The sequence below is a fragment of the Choristoneura fumiferana genome, chromosome 5, assembly GCF_025370935.1.
Source record: "Choristoneura fumiferana chromosome 5, NRCan_CFum_1, whole genome shotgun sequence".
Lineage (NCBI taxonomy): Eukaryota > Metazoa > Arthropoda > Insecta > Lepidoptera > Tortricidae > Choristoneura > Choristoneura fumiferana.
In genome coordinates, this window is record NC_133476.1 from 11,487,445 (window position 1) to 11,505,967 (window position 18,523).

General features: G+C 36.5%; 2 protein-coding genes across 3 annotated transcripts; one reads left to right on the top strand and one right to left on the bottom strand.

Moving 5' to 3' along the window:
• Window positions 1–6,422: 6,422 nt before the first annotated feature.
• On the top strand, window positions 6,423–9,880 carry LOC141428112 (serine/threonine-protein phosphatase 2B catalytic subunit 3-like). Its single transcript, XM_074087874.1, has one exon. The coding sequence runs from the start codon at window positions 7,096–7,098 to the stop codon at window positions 8,581–8,583; it is 1,488 nt and encodes a 495-aa protein (XP_073943975.1). The 5' UTR covers window positions 6,423–7,095; the 3' UTR covers window positions 8,584–9,880.
• Window positions 9,881–14,106: 4,226 nt separating this feature from the next.
• Window positions 14,107–18,185, bottom strand: PIG-P (phosphatidylinositol glycan anchor biosynthesis class P). 2 transcript variants are annotated; one of them, XM_074087876.1, is made up of 3 exons: window positions 18,032–18,185; window positions 17,429–17,557; window positions 14,107–14,727 (listed from the first exon to the last, which is right to left on the bottom strand). In XM_074087876.1, the coding sequence occupies exon 3, from the start codon at window positions 14,602–14,604 to the stop codon at window positions 14,125–14,127; it is 480 nt and encodes a 159-aa protein (XP_073943977.1). In that variant the 5' UTR covers window positions 14,605–14,727; window positions 17,429–17,557; window positions 18,032–18,185; the 3' UTR covers window positions 14,107–14,124. The 2 variants fall into 2 exon arrangements, with proteins under 2 accessions (XP_073943977.1, XP_073943976.1); XM_074087875.1 differs by lacking the exon at window positions 18,032–18,185 and adding an exon at window positions 17,720–17,918.
• Window positions 18,186–18,523: the final 338 nt, after the last annotated feature.

An 18,523-nucleotide genomic window follows, 5' to 3' on the forward strand; every position in this document is an offset into this window, starting at 1 on the left:
TTTCCATATTCAATTGTCTTTGCTGAAAATTGAAGCTGTAATAGTGGCTGGCAGTGATTATGACGCAAAAAAGAAACAGTAAGTCGGACAACCGAAAAGTTCGTCTTTTTATATTAAAGTAAGGAATTAGGTGCGTTTTTTGTTATTTCAGCAATAAAATTAGTGTATAACTACAGTATACTCTTAATGTATTATTGAAACGTGTTTTATTAAAAGTTTTCTTCCTAACTGGAAAATAAAATGACAGGGATCTCGCAAAGTTGATGTCGCCGACACTCACATTTTGCATAGCGCCGCTACTTTTATCCATATATATAAAATTCAAAGTCCTGACCTGACTGACTGACTGATATATCAACGCACAGCCCAAACCGCTGAAGTTAAACGCTTGAAATTTGGCATACATATACCTTATGACATAGACAGTACACAAAGAAGGGATTTTTGCGAAATAGGAAATAAAATGGGATTTACATTTCCACTTTAAAATGGCTGTTTCCGTAACTATAATTATAAGAGACTTCAAATTTGGCATGCAAGTAGGTAACTAACTGATAAAAACCGTTATTAGGATTTTTCGAAATTCCCACGGGATAGGGAATAAATGGGATTTATATTCTCACTTCGAAATTACCATATTTCCGTAACTATTATTAAGAGACTTAAAATTTGACATGCAAGTAGCTAATACTAACAGCTAAAAACAATTTTCAGAATTTACCGACGTTCCCACGGGATAAGGCGTACTATTTTATACTAGCCAACTAGCTGATTTAGAGACTTGATATTTGAAATATATATTTCTAGAGTCATAGAGGTAGGTAGGTAAAAAGGGATTTTTCGAAATTCCCACGGGATAAATAATAAATGGGATTTATTTTTTCGCTTCAAAGCGGCCTTAACTCCGGAATTATAAATATGAGACCTCAAATTTGGCATGCACGTAGGTAACACTTACAGTTTGTTTCAATATTTCGCAAAATTCCCACGGGATTAAACGTTTAAAGAGGATTTTTTAAACTAATTGAATCATAAAAAGCACAGGCTAAACTAATTAACCTAAGGACTGTAGATTTGGCATACTTATGTGAATCTGGTGACAATACAATAATCTGGCAGTGACATCCAGGTAGTCCGGCCAGATCGTCTCCGCATGAACGAACTCCTCAAAAGTTATAATGGCACTCACAAGAAACTTTGCAAGATTATTCAATTTCTTTCAATGACAATTCATATGATAGACACCACCTGATGCTATAGCCAAGGTCGTCTGCTCATGAGGGAACCCCTCATAGCTCTGATACGTAATTTTACAGTCATGTACGTTCAGCTTGGATGATACACACGACTTAAATTATAAAGAAAAAAAACAGTGTAGCTTTCTGTAGTTAGTATTTACTAATTCGTATCTCGCGGGAGGCGGTTCTGCACCAACATCCGCAGACTTCTCTTGTCTGGCCTGTGGGCGAACATGTCGCTCTCGCATCGGTCTGGTCAGTCACCAAAGACGTTGTGCACAGGCGCCACGCCAAAATTCGCCTGGAACAGACGCGTAGGCCTGATGATCTCGCGGGAATTATCTAATAACTATCGTGTACGAAGTTGCGTTCAAAAGAAACACGTAGGCACTTTAACGTTTTTCGAAATTCTACTCCTGAATATGTGAAACAGCTGGAGTTCAAAGTTGGTATGAATTATGTTTATGTAGGTTGATTTTTTTATTCGAAAATTTGCACCATCTGTGAAACGTCTGTCTGTATTTGTATTGCCATATAGGTAATCCTCCGAAAAATCAATCAAAACACGAAAAAAAGATTCGTAGAAATTAAATCTATGTTACCCCAAATTTAACGCGAATGAAGCCACGGGCAAAAGCTAGTTTTTACATAAAACTCCACCGTTAACAATTTATGTTCAATCCAACATGATCCAACTTGCCCTTCTATTTGCTGAAATATTTCGTTTTAATTTTACCTATGATTTTTTTTTTTGCATTAGAAAGAAGTTAAGCGATCTTGACGTCACATAATAATGCATGAAAAATAAGGAAGTCAACAATGAGGGCTATCGCATATGAATTCGCCACTAGAGGCACTAGTGTAGCGTGAGGTCTACGAAATGTCAAATCTCATAGTTTTTGGGTGAGCTACGCGGGTTTATTTATAATTAGAATAATTTTGTGAATATTTTGCAATATCTGAAATTGATTATGGCAAATATGCGTTCCGGGGCAATGAATGTCTGTGTTTTGAGACAGTTTTGTCTTTCGGAAATCTTTGTCCTCCCTTTTTTCCGAACAAAACGGGGACTATGCAACACTGTGGCATGCTCGATGTTTTTATGGTACGGTTTTAAGGTGTGTTAAATATGATTTTAATCTAAACTTTGTTTTCACGCCTGTAATAACAGACTTTGAAAGCCATACTTAAAAACCTCACGCAACAGTGCGCCATCTAGTGAGACAAAAAACGATGGCCCTCATTGCGGTTGCGCCTCATTGATGTTTCAGGTGACCAGAGGGCTGGCAGCTATTTTGGGCAAAGGATAGCCTTGCGATACAACGCGGGAATGCTGCCAGCCTTCTGGGCACAATGAACAGCGACGGTGACCTAGGAGGGATTTTTTATTTATGGTTAGGTTAGCATATATATTTTTTGTACAGTCATATTTTTAAATGTTTAATGTAGCTATTGTGTTTTAAAAGTAATTATAAAATAAACAATGTCATTAGCAAGGACATATATCGTTTATGTACATGCTTTTGGTATAGTTACTGTTTTTAGGGTTCCGGAGCCAAAATAGCAAAAACGGAACCCTTATAGTTTCGCCATGTCTGTCTGTCTGTCTGTCCGTCCGTCCGCGGCTTTGCTCAGGGACAATCAAAATGCCGACGAAATGGTACAATAAAAAACTAAAAAAACATTTTTTTTGGGTACTTCCCATAGACGTTAAGTGGGGGTGATTTTTTTTCTCATCCAACTTCTGAATTCACAAATTGAATTCAAAAATTCACAAATTCTGAATTGTGTTTAGATTTTAGAGGGGGGGGGGGACGCTCGATTGTAATGAAAATTTGCAGTTTAAAGTTGAATATTTTGCAAACAAATAACTGAATCGAAAAATCGTTTCAGCAAGCCCCTAATGATTTTGAAAGACCTATCTAACGATACCCTACACTACAAGGTTGGATGAGAAAAAAAATCACCCCCATTTTACGTCTATGGGAGGTACACTAAAAAAAAAACATTTATTTTTATTTTTATTGTACCATTTTGTCGGCTTAGTTTACATACATATTCGTGCAAAATTACAGATGTCTAGCATTGATAGTCTCTGAGCAAAGCCGCGGACGGGCGGACAGACAGACATGGCGAAACTATAAGGGTTCCGTTTTTGCCATTTTGGCTCCGGAACCCTAAAGAGGCTCCTGCGGCATTGTGCCGAAGATGCTGGCAGCATTTCCTCGTCGAATCGCTAGGCTAATTCTTAGAGCGAGGTTGCCAGCTCTTCAGTCACCGGAAGCATCGATAAGCCTCTTCGAAATCTCTTTGAAGAGGCTTTAGTGCTCCTGGGCCCCACGGACCAAGGGTCTCGAGTTCTCGACACCGAAAGGGACGAAATACATTCTTAGTGTTAATAATTGGTCCTTTATAAAGTAGGTACGCGAGGACTCAGGAGGATAAATCTCTGTCGACAATGAAAACTAATTAATTAGGTACAGTCGAGGTCAAATATACCTTTACACTTTAGTAACTTGTCACTGTATGCCATCTGACAATTTTAAACGAAAGTTCAAACATGAAGTTTTTTTAACCTCGACACTGTACAGTCAGTAACAAAAATATACATACGTTTGAAGCGCCAATACACAGGACTTTATTGCCGCATGTACATTAAGGTCGTGTGTACATATTTTTTGCACTTTGTCTGTTTTCATGTCTTTGTTGCTGACTGTACAATGAGGTTTGTAGCTCTGTTGGATCAAAATCGATGCCCTCTCTGTTCTCAAACAACTATGTTTTTTTTTTAAATTGCTAAGATGTGTTACAGTCCGAGGCACGTAAGTGTAGAGGTAACCATTATAATGTGCACAAGTACGAAATAAGGTATCACAGGGGATGCGCGGGGTGGCGGGACTGACAAGCGTAAGCGCTGACTGGTGTGCACAACTTTCACATGTGCAGAAATTAACGGTCAGCGCTACATTTACGTGCCGCGGGCTGTAGTTCTTTGCAATAAGGTAGACCCAACCTTGAGTATTAGGCGCTTGTCTGACCGTCGACGACGAACGAGAAGCGAATAGAGCTATAGAAACAAGATAACATTTCAACCCGTAGTCTGTTGACGCTACTTTACGAGTGTACAAATGAGGCACTCGCAGTGTAAAGTAAGTATATATAAAATGACCGCGGTTAATATACAAACAGTAAGTAATTAATAATATATAGACGGAATCAACGACAATACTGCGCGACCTTGAAAGTCATGCCCTCGAGTAATTTGCCAAAAGTGTAAGCAGTTCCTGGCAGCCCCGTAGAGCATTTACCCAAGACGGTCAATATAGCCACCCGAACCGGTACGGCGAGGGTGGATAGACACGTCGAGGGGAAAATACAATGGGTTTAATGCTCGAGTCTTACACTCTGCTGTCGAAGTTAAAACCATGAAACTTGGCATTTAGGCGCTTAATAAGAAATAAATCGATATTTCTTTGAGCTTTTTTGAAAATTCGACCTGTGAAGGGGTGAAATAGGGGATGAAAGTTTATATGGAAGATCGACATTGTCGAAGATAAATCGATGGTCCTTTATGAAACTTTTGTTCAAGCGTTTTTGAAAATGTTAGCTGCTAGGGGATGTTAGCAGAGGGGATGGTGCAGTGTTAGCAGAGCCTTCTAAACTCATAAGCAAAATGTACGCAATGTGGGGTCATTTTAGATGGCTTATTCACATAGACAGTCAGACATGAAAAATTATGATTTTCAGATTTTTCTTATTTATTTTGCTATACGAGCTACCTTTATGCAAAATTCCAAGTTTCTAGGACAGTCGGAAGTACCCTATAACTTTTTCTGTTGAGGCAATTTGTATGGAAACACCTTTTGAATGACTGTAGCTTTTGATTGCCTTGACTTAGAGGTTTGATTTTTTCACAGCTTTCGGGACTATTGACCTGAGTTTAGGGTCTTAATTTCAACTCGATACCTACCTATACTCCGCGCGTTTACGAGATAAAGGGTCTTGACAGACAGACGGACGGACGGACAGCAAAGTAATCCTACAAGGGTTCCATTTTTCCTTTTTAGGTACGGAACCCTAATAAATATTTGCTCTGGCGCTTTTCAAATTTCGACCTATTTACTTGAAAATATGGGGATGAAAGTTCTTAAGGAATTCCAAACAAGTTACTACGTATAAGTATATTTATCGGAAATATGTGTAGCTATATGCTTAGTAAAAATGCCTTGACTTACAGTAAAGGACGTAAGGTGAGAGTTAACTATGAAGAATTAGTCCTTTTGTGTTGGCAGGGTAGAATACACGTCGTATTGCTAAAATGTGGCTACCCGCAAAATATTTATGTTTTACCAAAGACCATCGGATCGATGTATGTATGGAAGAACAAAAAAAAATAGTTTATATTTATAGCAATGTATTAAAATAGGTTATTTTCGGTAAACCATAGAAGTTTCTATGTACTATTATTGGCAGAATAGGTATCCTATATAAATTAAATAATTCCCAAAATTACTATTCCACGCGGACGAAGTCGCGGGCAAAAGCTAGTTATAAATAAACCCGCGTAGCTCACCCAAAAACAGTGAGATTTGACATTCCGGAGAACTCCTCGCTACACTAGTGCCTCTAGCGGCGAATTCATACGCGATAGCCCTCATTGTTGGCTTCCTTATTTTTCATGCATTATTATGCAATTAAATATAATTTTTAGTTTTATTGATTTATTATGATTGATTTGATTGATTTTTAGTTTTATATAAATTAAAAATTATTAATAAAAATTATGAAGAAACCATTAAGTTTGTGGCTGTTTACACCTGATTAATAAATAAATAAATTTATGAAATATATTGTTGCTAAGCTCATAACCCTTTCTTTTGCTTTGACGTGGCTTTGACCTAATCGTGTCAGTAATATCAACGGTTGTACTATATGTATATTTTTCAAAGTTCATAAAAATAAATAGCTTTGAAACTAATTGGCTATGCATTGGAATATATTGTTAATTTGATTAAATGGTGGCATTAAAATTTGCACTAGCAACATTTATCGTAACCGCGTGCAATCCGCGGGTTTAGTATTAGCTCAAATTTTAATGATCGTGCAAATCTGGAGTTGTAACCAGATTTCTAAGTCCGCAAATTTAAATATACTTTGAGAAACACAAAAAAAACTTCATTAAAATTGAAACATTCGAAACCATACATATAATAAAATAACCAGTACAGTGTAACAGTAAGAAATTGAAATGAGTTACCTAATCATTTTGTTTTTAACTTGCCGCCGTACCAGTGGCTGGGAGATAGGTGCTGCGTGTGAGCAAACCTAATCTAATCTTAGACAACAGCTAGTTTGCTTTTCGAGTTGCTCAGTCAGTGAGAATATAATAATAATGTTTAGTTAGATAAAGAAGGAGAGCAAATTTTTTATCCTTATCATAGATCCCATCGAGAGACTGTGATTAAGCAAGTTATTTTGGGATCCCATTTTTCTCTCATTTTTCTTGCCATATAAAAGGAGCAGCCAGAAATAAAATTATATTGGCGATGTCTGGATTTTAGTAAATAGATTTATTTTTATAAAAAATGTCCTGAATCAGATTACAGTGTGGTCGTACTGGCAACTGTTAATAAAATTGCCAGTGTTACTATTTAATGATATTTTCAAAAGTAATAAAACGCGCTCGATATCCCTGTTTATTTTATTGACCACTCGCCAGATGTTTGCGCATTGTTTTCCAGTGCGCAGTAGTTTCTCTGTCGTGAAATCGGGATTCTGTTTTAGTATTATATCTACTCTGCCATTTTGAAAATAGTGGCGTGTATGGATTAGACCTAGTGTTTTTTATGTGACAAATATGTCCGGGAGCAATGATAAAGTGTCGACTACGCAGCGTATGATCCAAAGTGTTGCTTTCCCTCCAAGCCACAAGCTCACTGTATCTGAAGTATTCGATGAGAAAAGTGGACTGCCTCTGCCAGATGTACTGAAGCAACATTTTATCTTGGAAGGTCGGATCGAGGAAAATGCAGCTCTACGAATCATTCAAGATGGTGCCACCCTATTACGATCTGAAAAAACGATGATCGAGATTGATTCACCGGTGACTGTGTGCGGAGATGTCCATGGGCAGTTTTATGATTTGATGAAATTGTTCGAGGTGGGAGGCTCTCCCTCTTGCACCAAGTATTTATTCTTAGGCGATTATGTCGACCGAGGTTATTTCAGTATAGAATGTGTTCTTTACCTCTGGGCTTTGAAGTTGTGTTATCCGAAGACGTTATTCCTATTACGCGGCAACCACGAATGCCGACATTTGACAGAATATTTCACCTTCAAACAGGAATGCAAAATCAAGTATTCTGAGAAAGTGTATGATGCTTGCATGGATGCATTTGATTGCTTACCTCTAGCTGCTCTAATGAACCAGCAGTTCCTATGTGTGCATGGAGGGCTCTCGCCGGAAATTAACAACTTAGATGATATCCGTAAACTAGATAGATTCAAAGAACCACCTGCATTTGGAGCTATGTGTGACTTACTCTGGTCTGATCCTCTGGAGGACTTTGGAAATGAAAAAAATGCAGAACATTTTTCGCACAACTCTGTCAGAGGTTGTTCATATTTCTATAGCTATGCAGCATGCTGTGATTTCCTGCAAAGGAACAATTTGCTGTCTATCATTCGTGCTCATGAAGCTCAAGATGCTGGGTACCGAATGTATCGCAAAAGCCAGACCACTGGATTCCCAAGTCTAATCACTATTTTCTCTGCCCCTAACTATTTGGATGTCTACAACAACAAAGCTGCTGTCCTCAAGTATGAGAACAATGTGATGAACATCAGACAGTTTAATTGCTCCCCTCATCCATACTGGCTGCCCAACTTCATGGACGTCTTCACTTGGTCTCTCCCATTTGTTGGTGAAAAAGTAACAGAGATGTTGGTGAATGTGTTAAACATTTGCTCAGATGATGAACTCATGACTGAGGGAGAGGATGCATTGGAGGAAGCTAATCTCAGAAAAGAAGTCATCCGTAATAAAATCCGTGCCATTGGAAAGATGGCTCATGTGTTCTCTGTGCTTCGTGAGGAGAGTGAATCTGTTCTGCAGCTGAAGGGGCTCACTCCCACTGGAGCTCTACCCCTGGGAGCTCTCTCTGGTGGCAAGACTTCTCTCAAGAATGCTTTGCAGGGCTTCTCCCCCAACCACAAGATAACTTCGTTTGCAGAGGCCAAAGGGCTGGATGCTATCAATGAGCGCATGCCCCCGCGGCGCGACGGGCAGCGCACGCCAGATCCACAGGACAAGAAACCTCATGTAAACAGCAACACACACTCGTGAAGTGCTAAACTCCATCTTCTCTTCGATCCTTACTTTTTGATCCACATTATAGTGGTAGTGAAATATGTGTGAAGGAGACTCAGCTTTTGGAATGATAATATTTCACATTCATAATACTAGGTGGATTTGAAGGGAATTGTCGTAATAGATACAAAATATTTTTAAATTTGGATTTAACTTTTTTTCAATAGTTGAAATTAAAATTTCTCTTAAGATATTACCTCTCGATATTTAAAGTATGTCAGATCTGCAGGCAACAAATTTATTTAGTCAATTAAATGTTAAGGAATGCACATTTATTTATAATGCGCTGCACTGTTTAATTTTTGGTAATGTAATTTTAAATTTTTCATATGAAAAAGACATGATATTGTAATGTAAATTTATTCAGATTATCTACTTATACTCTACATTGTTATCTACACTAGTGAAAATTAGACATGTCTATAATTTTCAAAGCATAATTAGCTGTGATATTAAGCGACGATCAGTGTATTATTTAATAGCGATCCGCTAGTGTGGTACGGGCATGTTCATTGGCTAATCATGCATTGAAATATGTAAAGTGAGCAGGGAACTTCTCGGCTTGGGCGTGTCTTTATATTCTATTTAAGTAATAAAAATAATTATGTACTATAGTGTGCAGCACATGGTGTGTTGTTGCGTGCGTGTGTGCTGTGTAAATATGCCTTGTGCGTACACACACGTTATTGCAGCTTTAACACTTGAGATAAATATTACTCTCTTTAATATCTTTGCTACAAGTTGTACTTAATTGTATTTTATTGTACAAAATATACTAAAATTACTATCTATGAACTATACTTAAATTTTATTTATATTTGGGTGTATGCTGGCCCTCGTTGCCTGCATGCAGCTGAACTTGTATGCTGGAACATCACATATTACAGTTTCTTAGCCATATGTTTCGGTATATAAGGTGTAGTGGCTAGTCTAATTGCAGATTTTCTTACAGCTTCTATTCCAAATTTCACTTATATAATAAATATATTAGGTTTAATGACCTATGCACTGTTGGAAAATCTCTTTTGGTCTGCCAAATAATTATTAATTGATGCAATAAGTTCATAATGTGAATACTAAAAGTGGCTTACATCATTTTCAAAGTCAGTACTAAGTATTTTATCTCAATTCAGTGTGTAGTCCTTCATATGTTCTGTACTTTTCAATAAATTTTACCTATGTAAAAAACTAACCATATATTTAATTTTATTTTGTACTAATCATGGGAAGTGTTGTTTTATCCTTATAAAATATATTAACATTGAGCTCCATATATTATGGTTTTAATAAATCAAAACAAACCTGCGAAAGGAGTGAATATGGTTTATTGCGGGTAAGTATACTCTAAAGATATATCAGAAGCTTTTGCTTTATCACACAGGTTTTCAGACAGTTTTGATGCCTACTATTCCGAGAAATATAAGTATTGAAATAATATTGAATTTCGTAAAATTTGCAGTATACCTATTGATTGACATTACTTGATAAACTGTACCTTAACTACCTATCTAGAAGGTGAAAAGTACAGTACTAGTATTTATAGGTAAAGTATATCGTCGATGACTAATATACCCATGAACAGAACGCTGACAAAACCAATGTCATGTCGTAACAACGTTGGCAGTGTTGCAGGCAATTAATCTATTTGGTACTTAATAAAGCGACATTATAGAGCTTACTGGTCCGCTTTTAATCGGCAGTTTAAACTTTTAGTGAGTAATAAAGCACCTACCTAAATAATGTAATTCGTTAGTTACCTTTTGGCAAGGTTCTGAGGGTATACCTACTTATTTAAATACTAGGTAGGAGAACAACTGACCACGTACTACGGTGGTAGTACTATTAGTTATTCTGTGCTACGGTGTCAAAAGTTTATAATAATGTACCCAAGGCAGGTGTAGGTTACTCACCTACGAATACCAATCTTATAATATAATAGAATCTCTACTTGCGAAATTCTGTAGGAGTACTACGACACGAAATACGAAAATCGAAGTTCGTATCGTACCGTCCTGCTCACGCTAATATTATTTTATTTTATACGAGTGAGGACGAGTACGATACGAACTTCGAATTTCGTAGTATCGCTACTCGCACCTTTAAAATTAAACTGAAACAATTCGAAACATTAACATTTCCAAAATAAAATACAATCTGATTGTATTTTAAAATGAGAAAATTTCGAATTAGGTACCTATTTCAGTTTTATTTTAAAGGTGCGTACCTACTGTTGCTTTCACGACTGCTTTCAAAATGGGAACTTTATTTTCTGTCGCTTAAATTTAGATTTTCACTAAACTGCGATACCCTAATTATAATAATCTATGCCTAAGAAATATATTAGTCATCATATTAATCAAAACTGTCTAAGTATGAGTCATCCATCAACATCTATGTACCTTACGGCAGATGTCGATGGAGTCATCAGATTAATTAATGTAAAACTGTATCCTAAATTATAGTTTGATCACCAAAATAATAGGTGACAGATCTAACAAATAGACCAGTTCCTTAATTCGATGTTTCTACCTATTCTACTAAGCCAGGTTGTCTGGTCAGGTACGACGACGAGTGAAGCGAGGAGGAGTGTTAGGTAGAACTGCGACCCTCAGGGCGCGAGCCGAGCGTGCCGCGGTAGCGGCCGGCGGAGTGCCAGAACCGAACATTTTTTTGCTAATACTTGTATGCTTAAAGCTTGTATGATGAGTACACAATTTTTTGTAGGAGGTACAAGTCTTGGCTGTTTGTATGTATTTAAATATATAATGTATGTTTATCTATACCCATATAGTAAATCCTCAATTATGCGTTCAAAAACCATAGATAATGACCAGCATTACGACATTGGATTCTACCTACTACTATGTACTTAAGGTTTTTTTTGTGTAATTTGCGAAGTGTGAATAAATATTTTCATCACACTTGCTCGTAAACAGTGTCGTAACATGCAGGCTACCTTGCTTGCAACCCCCCAAATAAAACCCTCGACCTTAATGTGCTTGTCATGAAACCCGTGGTCGGTAAATGAGTCGTTGCCCGTACTCATTTTCTTGTCATGGAGCCCAAGGTCGGTAAATGAGTTTGTTACTGCATGGCGTGCAGCAGCGCGCGGAGCTGGCGCTGCCAAGAGCGCAGTCAGCGGTATCGGCAATTTATGAAAAAATATTAGTTTTTCTTTTACAAATATACAATTTTACTCGCAAATGTGATGAAAAACATTTGTATGTCGCACGGGCGGTACTAGAATTACGAACATTCTAATAAATCTCGTTCGTAATTCCTTATTTACCGCCCGACACAATGTACTATTCTATTATGAACACGGCTGTATCGTAATGGTCATTACGATACAGTACCCTTAGTGTAAGTTTTCGGTTACAAAATACGTCTCGATCGCGTTCACGTTAAAATCTCAATTTGTATGAAAACACGAACATCGCAAACGTTCCGCTAGAGTCGCTGTTCGTGTTTGCACACAAATTGAGATTTTAACGCCAACGCGATCGAGACGTATTTTGTTACCGAAAACTTACACTAAGGGCACAGATATATGTCTGTATCGTAATGAGATTTCGATACAGACATATATCTGTGCCCTTAAAATATCCAAGGTAGGTATACAACACAACAGTAACACCCCTGAATGATGATGAACACATGTGATTTTTTGTAAAGAAAATATTTAATGATTATTTGTTTTATTTATTTATAGAATTGATGACTTATTTACTTGGTTATTGGCACACAGCAGTTTTGCCGCCAAGTGCGTACAGTCACCAGCATTAATATCTGCCACAGCGGAGTGTGCAAAAATATCTGACACGTCCTTCCGGCCCTAGACATAAGAGTCGTATCAGATCTTTATGCACGCTTGTTGTGTCAGATATTGGTGCTGGTGACTGTACATAGGTATCATTTTATAGATCAAACAAAAAGTTACTTTAGTTTTGGGTTCAGAGTCTAAATGTAATCAGCGTATAAACTTTAGACGCTGATTACATGATGAAATCGTATTGATCAAACGACGAAATTACTTAATTTTAACTAATATACCTTTCAGCATCAAGACATGATCGGAACAAAAAATATATATTTTTTTACCATTAAATTTCATTGGCCAAGGTATAACGTATACTTGGTATTTTTAGTGTCCTAGGTCCAACGTATCCAGTTTTTTAGGTAAAAATGCGTCCAAAACGCACGTCGATTTAGGTTTAGGCTGAAACAGGCTTTTTGATTCGTAGCTAATTAAAGCAACTTCAACATAGTTTGTTGACTTTAATTACAAAAAATAAAACAATAAATAAATAAGCTTCATTTAAAGTTCAAAAAAGTACTTTTTGTAAAAGGATTTTTATTTTCATGATTTTCTCACACAGCACATTCAAAGTTGCGTTTCGTTACTAATTTTACTTCGATACTTCCCGCCGACGGTTCATATGGCCACAGATATGTCATAGCACATAATATGATATTAAAATAATGCGGGATCATTTAAATTTCGACGACTGTTTGAGGTACAACTATGGCCAAGGCACAACAGTTGGCCCTACTGTAGAGGCCGGGAAGTAGGGGGTATAATAAGCCCTTTAGGAATGCTCTTTCCTATTAGAAATTCTTTAGGTTTAGAATACCTGCTAGAATCGATTTGTGCAATTTTTTTTATTGATCCTTTGTTTTCGCTATGTATACCGAAGGGAAGATACGAGTATACCCCGCATACCGGGGCCTTTGATGGAGCTCGAAAGGCGTCCTAGCAGAATCAACATCTGCTAATGTATAGGTTGATCTGGTACTGTAATGTAGTTAAAATTAGGGGTGATTTCTTTTGTACTCCGCCGACTACTACCGCGACTAGAGCTTCGATTAAAGTAGCAAACAGTAACTTTATGTTCAGTTCAGGTTTACAATCTGTGTTTGATTCATTTTTAGGGTTCCGTAGCGAAAAGGGCAAAAACGGCACCCCTACAGTTTCGCCATGTCTGTCTGTTCGTCCGTCCGCGGTTTTGCTCAGGGACTATCAATACCAGAAAGCTGTAATTTTGCACGGATAATAACTTTAAAGTGCAATTTTTCATCGAAATCGGGCGTAAAACCTCTCCCCCCCCCCCTTTAAAATCTAAACTGTTGGGTTTGAAAAATTTGAACCAATTCACGATGGTAGTAAGTATATCAAAACAAGGAAAACGGTAACAGCTAAGTTTGCTTCAGAATTATTAGTAGTTTATATATAAATTAATCCTACCATTTTTTTTATTATAAAATAAGTTTATAATAAAAAAAATTGGTAGGAAACCACACACCTACAGCAATGAACATTTGCTTCCAGTCTGGCCTTGAAGGGTTAAAGTCACTGATGTTAAAGTAATTTCAAACAAGCATGTGACTACAATGTACCAGCTACAAAAGCCAGAGCGTAATGAATGACAGTGCCAGCTAAACAAAAGTGTGATTACCATTACACCACGGATGTAAAGTAGCACAAATGAAACAATCAGCTGTCCATAGAGCATGTATTTATTTGTATCTACTTAAATACAGTTTCTTACAAACATGGCGGATATTTAAATCATGCAGCTGTGGCACAGAGTTCTCTTTAATTTCACTGTCTGTCACTAAATAATTATGTTTCATACAGTTTTCTTTTCTGGTACAAACACATGTATTTGGTACTTTGAAATGATTGACTGTTTGAGCAACAACAAAATCAGAATATGGATCTGATATTGTGTTAATACTATCAATGTCACTATTCATACACATATTGATGCTTGGGTATATCAAAAACGTAAATAGAGTCAAAGCCACCAAACATTGTATAGGAACAGCTGTCGCCCAATATTTTTGGGGAAAATAGTAAATATTTAAAGTATGCAGATACTCATCAGGTACAAATGCCCATATACAGTAAATTAGAAGTATTGTTTTACTAAATAAATACATGAAAAACCCATACAGGGATCTGGCTGGTGTAGGTGCGGGGGTATGCTCAGGCATTTTGAAAGTAATGTATTTCAACTTTTTTCAAAAAGATCAACTGTCTTTGATATAAGAATGATATTTTTGAGAACAGCATTCGCAGAAACTCTCAGTCTCTTCAAGTCAACTCCTGTTAAGTTTCTGGAACAGTAAAATGTAAGTACATACATGAATTCAAAATTATTATTTAAGTGGTATCACATATAACTCTAAGGGGCTGTTTCACCATCCATTGATTAGTGTTAACCGGCGGTTACGTGTGATGCCGTCTCTATTTGTTTTGTTCGAATAGACGGAGACGGCATCACGTCTAACCGTCAGTTAACACTAATCAATGGATGGTGAAACAGCCCCTAAGAATAGTGTAAAAAGAGTAGGTACAGTATTATCATAATACCCATTGAAAGGGCTTATTGGTGCAACATCTATACTAACTAATATACTATACTATAATTACTATAATATAATAATAATATTATAAATGCGAAAGTGTGTTTGTTTGTATGTATGTTTGTCCATCTTTCACGTCGAAACGTAGCGACGTATTGACGTGATTTTTGGCATAGAGATGGTTTATGGGCCAGAGAGTGACATAGGCTACTTTTTATCCCAGAAAAAAATATAAGTATATTATGACAATGGCTACTGAGATATTTTAGTGTAATTCAATCCTGGGAGTATTCAGTAATAGTGAGAAAAATAGTTCAAAACATAAATTAGGTCAGGGTAACCAAACCTTTTCAATTTGCAGCCGTGGTGGCCTAGTGGTTTGACCTATCGCCTGTCAAGCAGAGGGTCGTGGGTTCGAACCCCGGCTCGCACCTCTTGAGTTTTTCGAAATTCATGTGCGGAATTACATTTCAAATTTACCACGAGCTTTGCGGTGAAGGAAAACATCGTGAGGAAACCTGCACAAACCTGCGAAGCGATTCAATGGTTCGTGCGAAGTTCCCAATCCGCACTGGGCCCGCGTGGGAACTATGGCCCAAGCCCTCTTGCTCTGAGAGGAGGCCTGTGCCCAGCAGTGGGACGTATATGGGCTGGGATGATACATATCAGTCACGCCAACAGTGGTAAAATAAAAAAAATAAAATTTTTTAGGTTACCCATAGACGTAAAGTGGGAGTGATTTTTAGAGTTCTGTAGCCAAAATTGCAAAAAACGGAAACGGATGTCTGTCTGCCTGTCTGTCTGTCTGTCCGTCCGCGGCTTTGCTCAAGGTCTATCAACGCTAGAAAGCTGTAATTTTGCACAAATATATATGTAAACTATGCCGACAAAATGGTAGAATAAAAAAATTCAAAAATATTTTTTTTTACAGTACCACCCATAGACGTAAAGTGAGGGTGATTTTTTTTCTCATCCAATCTTGTAGTGTGGGGTATCGTTGGATAAGTCTTTTGATTTTGTGCTGAACCGGGACCATTTTATAGCGGCAACACTTCTTATTGTTATTTTTCCTAACCTGTGTAATGTGTTTACAGCTGTTATAAATAAATTATTTTCTTTCTTTTTTTTAATTTTCATTGAAATCGAGCGTAAACCTCCCCTCTAAAATCTAAACAAGTGGGTGGAAATTTAAAAAAAGGATGGTAGTAAGTAAGTATATCAAACTTACAAGGAAAACTATAACGGTTAAATTTCTTTATAATTATCTGTAGTTTAAGAGTAAATAGCAGCCTGAGGTATAAAATTTACCTAAACTTGGAATATTCCGTACAAAAAACGAAATCCATAGATAATTAAGTTATTAGTTATTTTTTTCGTAATGGCCACGGAACCCTATTTCGGGCGTACCTATCCGACACGCTCTCGGACGGTTTTTTTTCTCGACTAACCCTATAGTGGGGGGTATTGTTGGATAGTTCTTTTAAAACCATTAGAGGGTTGCCAAGATTTTTCGATTCAGTGATCTGTTTGTGAAATATTCAACTTTAAACAGTAAATTTTTATTAAAATCGAGGATCCCCTGAAAATCTAAACTGCTGTGTGGAAAAAATTCAGGATGGTAGTAAGTATACCAAATTTACAAGGAAAATTATAACTGCTAAGATTGCTAGAGAAATATTAGTAGTTTAATATTAAATAGCAGCCTAAGGTATAAAATATACCTAAACTTGGAAGATTCCATAATACAATACAAAGTACTTATGATAATTAGAATACAGTCACCAGCTTGTATAAATACTTCGGTTTCACTACCTAAGTTGGGTATTTTTTGTTATTAAGTAGGTACAAGGCACTTTTTGTAAGTGGACCTATATAACTTAAACTTACTTATAAGCAAAAGCTGCAAGTAAATTAAACAATTTTATCAACAGCTTTATCATTCTTGTATGTGCTCTGCCATAAGGACCCTTTTCTACTAAACTGAACCCAATTTTAATATGGAAATACTTAACATACACTAGTGAAACCAAGCTGCAAATACACGTCTGTCCCATATATTTTACTATTTTTGCATAAAACAAAAAAATGATAAATTCAAAGGATTTTATGAAAGCATCAATATCTCCGTAACTAGAAACTGCCATAAGGTAAGGACCATTCTTATCTGTAAAATTGGTATTTTTTGCAATATAGGAGACCTGCACCATGCTTATTTTATTAGTGTATGAAATAAATAAAAGTACCTGGGCGACCAAGCTTTGCTCGGGCTAAAACTCAATAGTAAGCATTTTCCCAGAGGTAAGACCAATCTAGATCGATTTGTCATCCCCGAAAACCCCAACATACCAAATTTCATCGAAATCGTTGGAGCCATTTCCGAGATAAGATGAGATTCTTATTATATATATTGCTTGTATTCGATATTAGGTATTTAAATACTGTTGATACTAACATTAAAAGATTTTCACCATTTGTTGATATATCTCTCTTGATCCCACTGCCTTTCAATTCAGTGTCAACATTTAAAACTTCGCAAGCCAGTGAGGCACTTCTGGCAGATTCAAAGGGTATCTTCAACGACCTGTAAAGTGGAAAGCATGTAATAATTTTCTTAAAAAACGTAATTCTATTGTAAAATTGCTGAATAAATGTATTCGAGAAAAGTACAAGTGTTTACAGGTAACTTCTGCTATTTCTAAATTTCAAAGAGGTTATAACTAAAATACGTTTGGAAAAAACATACACGTTCGATTCTAAACACTGGTCTTGCATTTTAAATCCAATTAATTTTGATAAAACTTTAAACCATAGAATATTTATTCGTTAATAATAAATGCGATCATTTTCGATTTTCTCTCAATAGGATCAACATTATATTATTATTATTATGTTGATTTGACTTGACAGGACAGATCAAACTAAATGTAGTCTTTGAAACTAAAATGACAAGGAGGCTACAGTGCCGCAGATCAAAACGAAAAAACGCGGCAAAAAAAAACGAACTATCGTGGCTATTATAGTGGTTATTGGTTGCTCCAAATTTTTAATGTCCTACCTAAAATTTGTGTGAAATATATTTTTGTTCTATTCTATCTTGTATCAAACTAAATTCCACTTGTTACATTTCGCTTGAATGACACGACACTGTTACTGTTTCTATCTTTTTATTTTTTATATTTAGCTACCTTAACCTGCCACGAGAGTTGAAGTGAATGATAACAAAACATAACTGTTAGAGTCTGGCTAATGAAAAATGAACCTGCAAAACCGCGGCAAATTCAAAAGATGGTATCACCATAGAATAAGTAATAGTACGAGTACAGAAGCTTCTCTACCGTACGAAAGTGACGATTAGGCATAAGATTCATGCCTGCTTTATGCTTCTCTGTCTATCGCATGCCTATTGGAAAACAAGTAATTATTTAAAACGATATGTTGAACATAAAAAGGTTAATGGGCCAATCAACTTTTTTACCCATACTAATCTGTCCGCGACATTTTTCAAACAATTGGAGATTTTTATAAATAAACATGTTTTTTCTGTAAT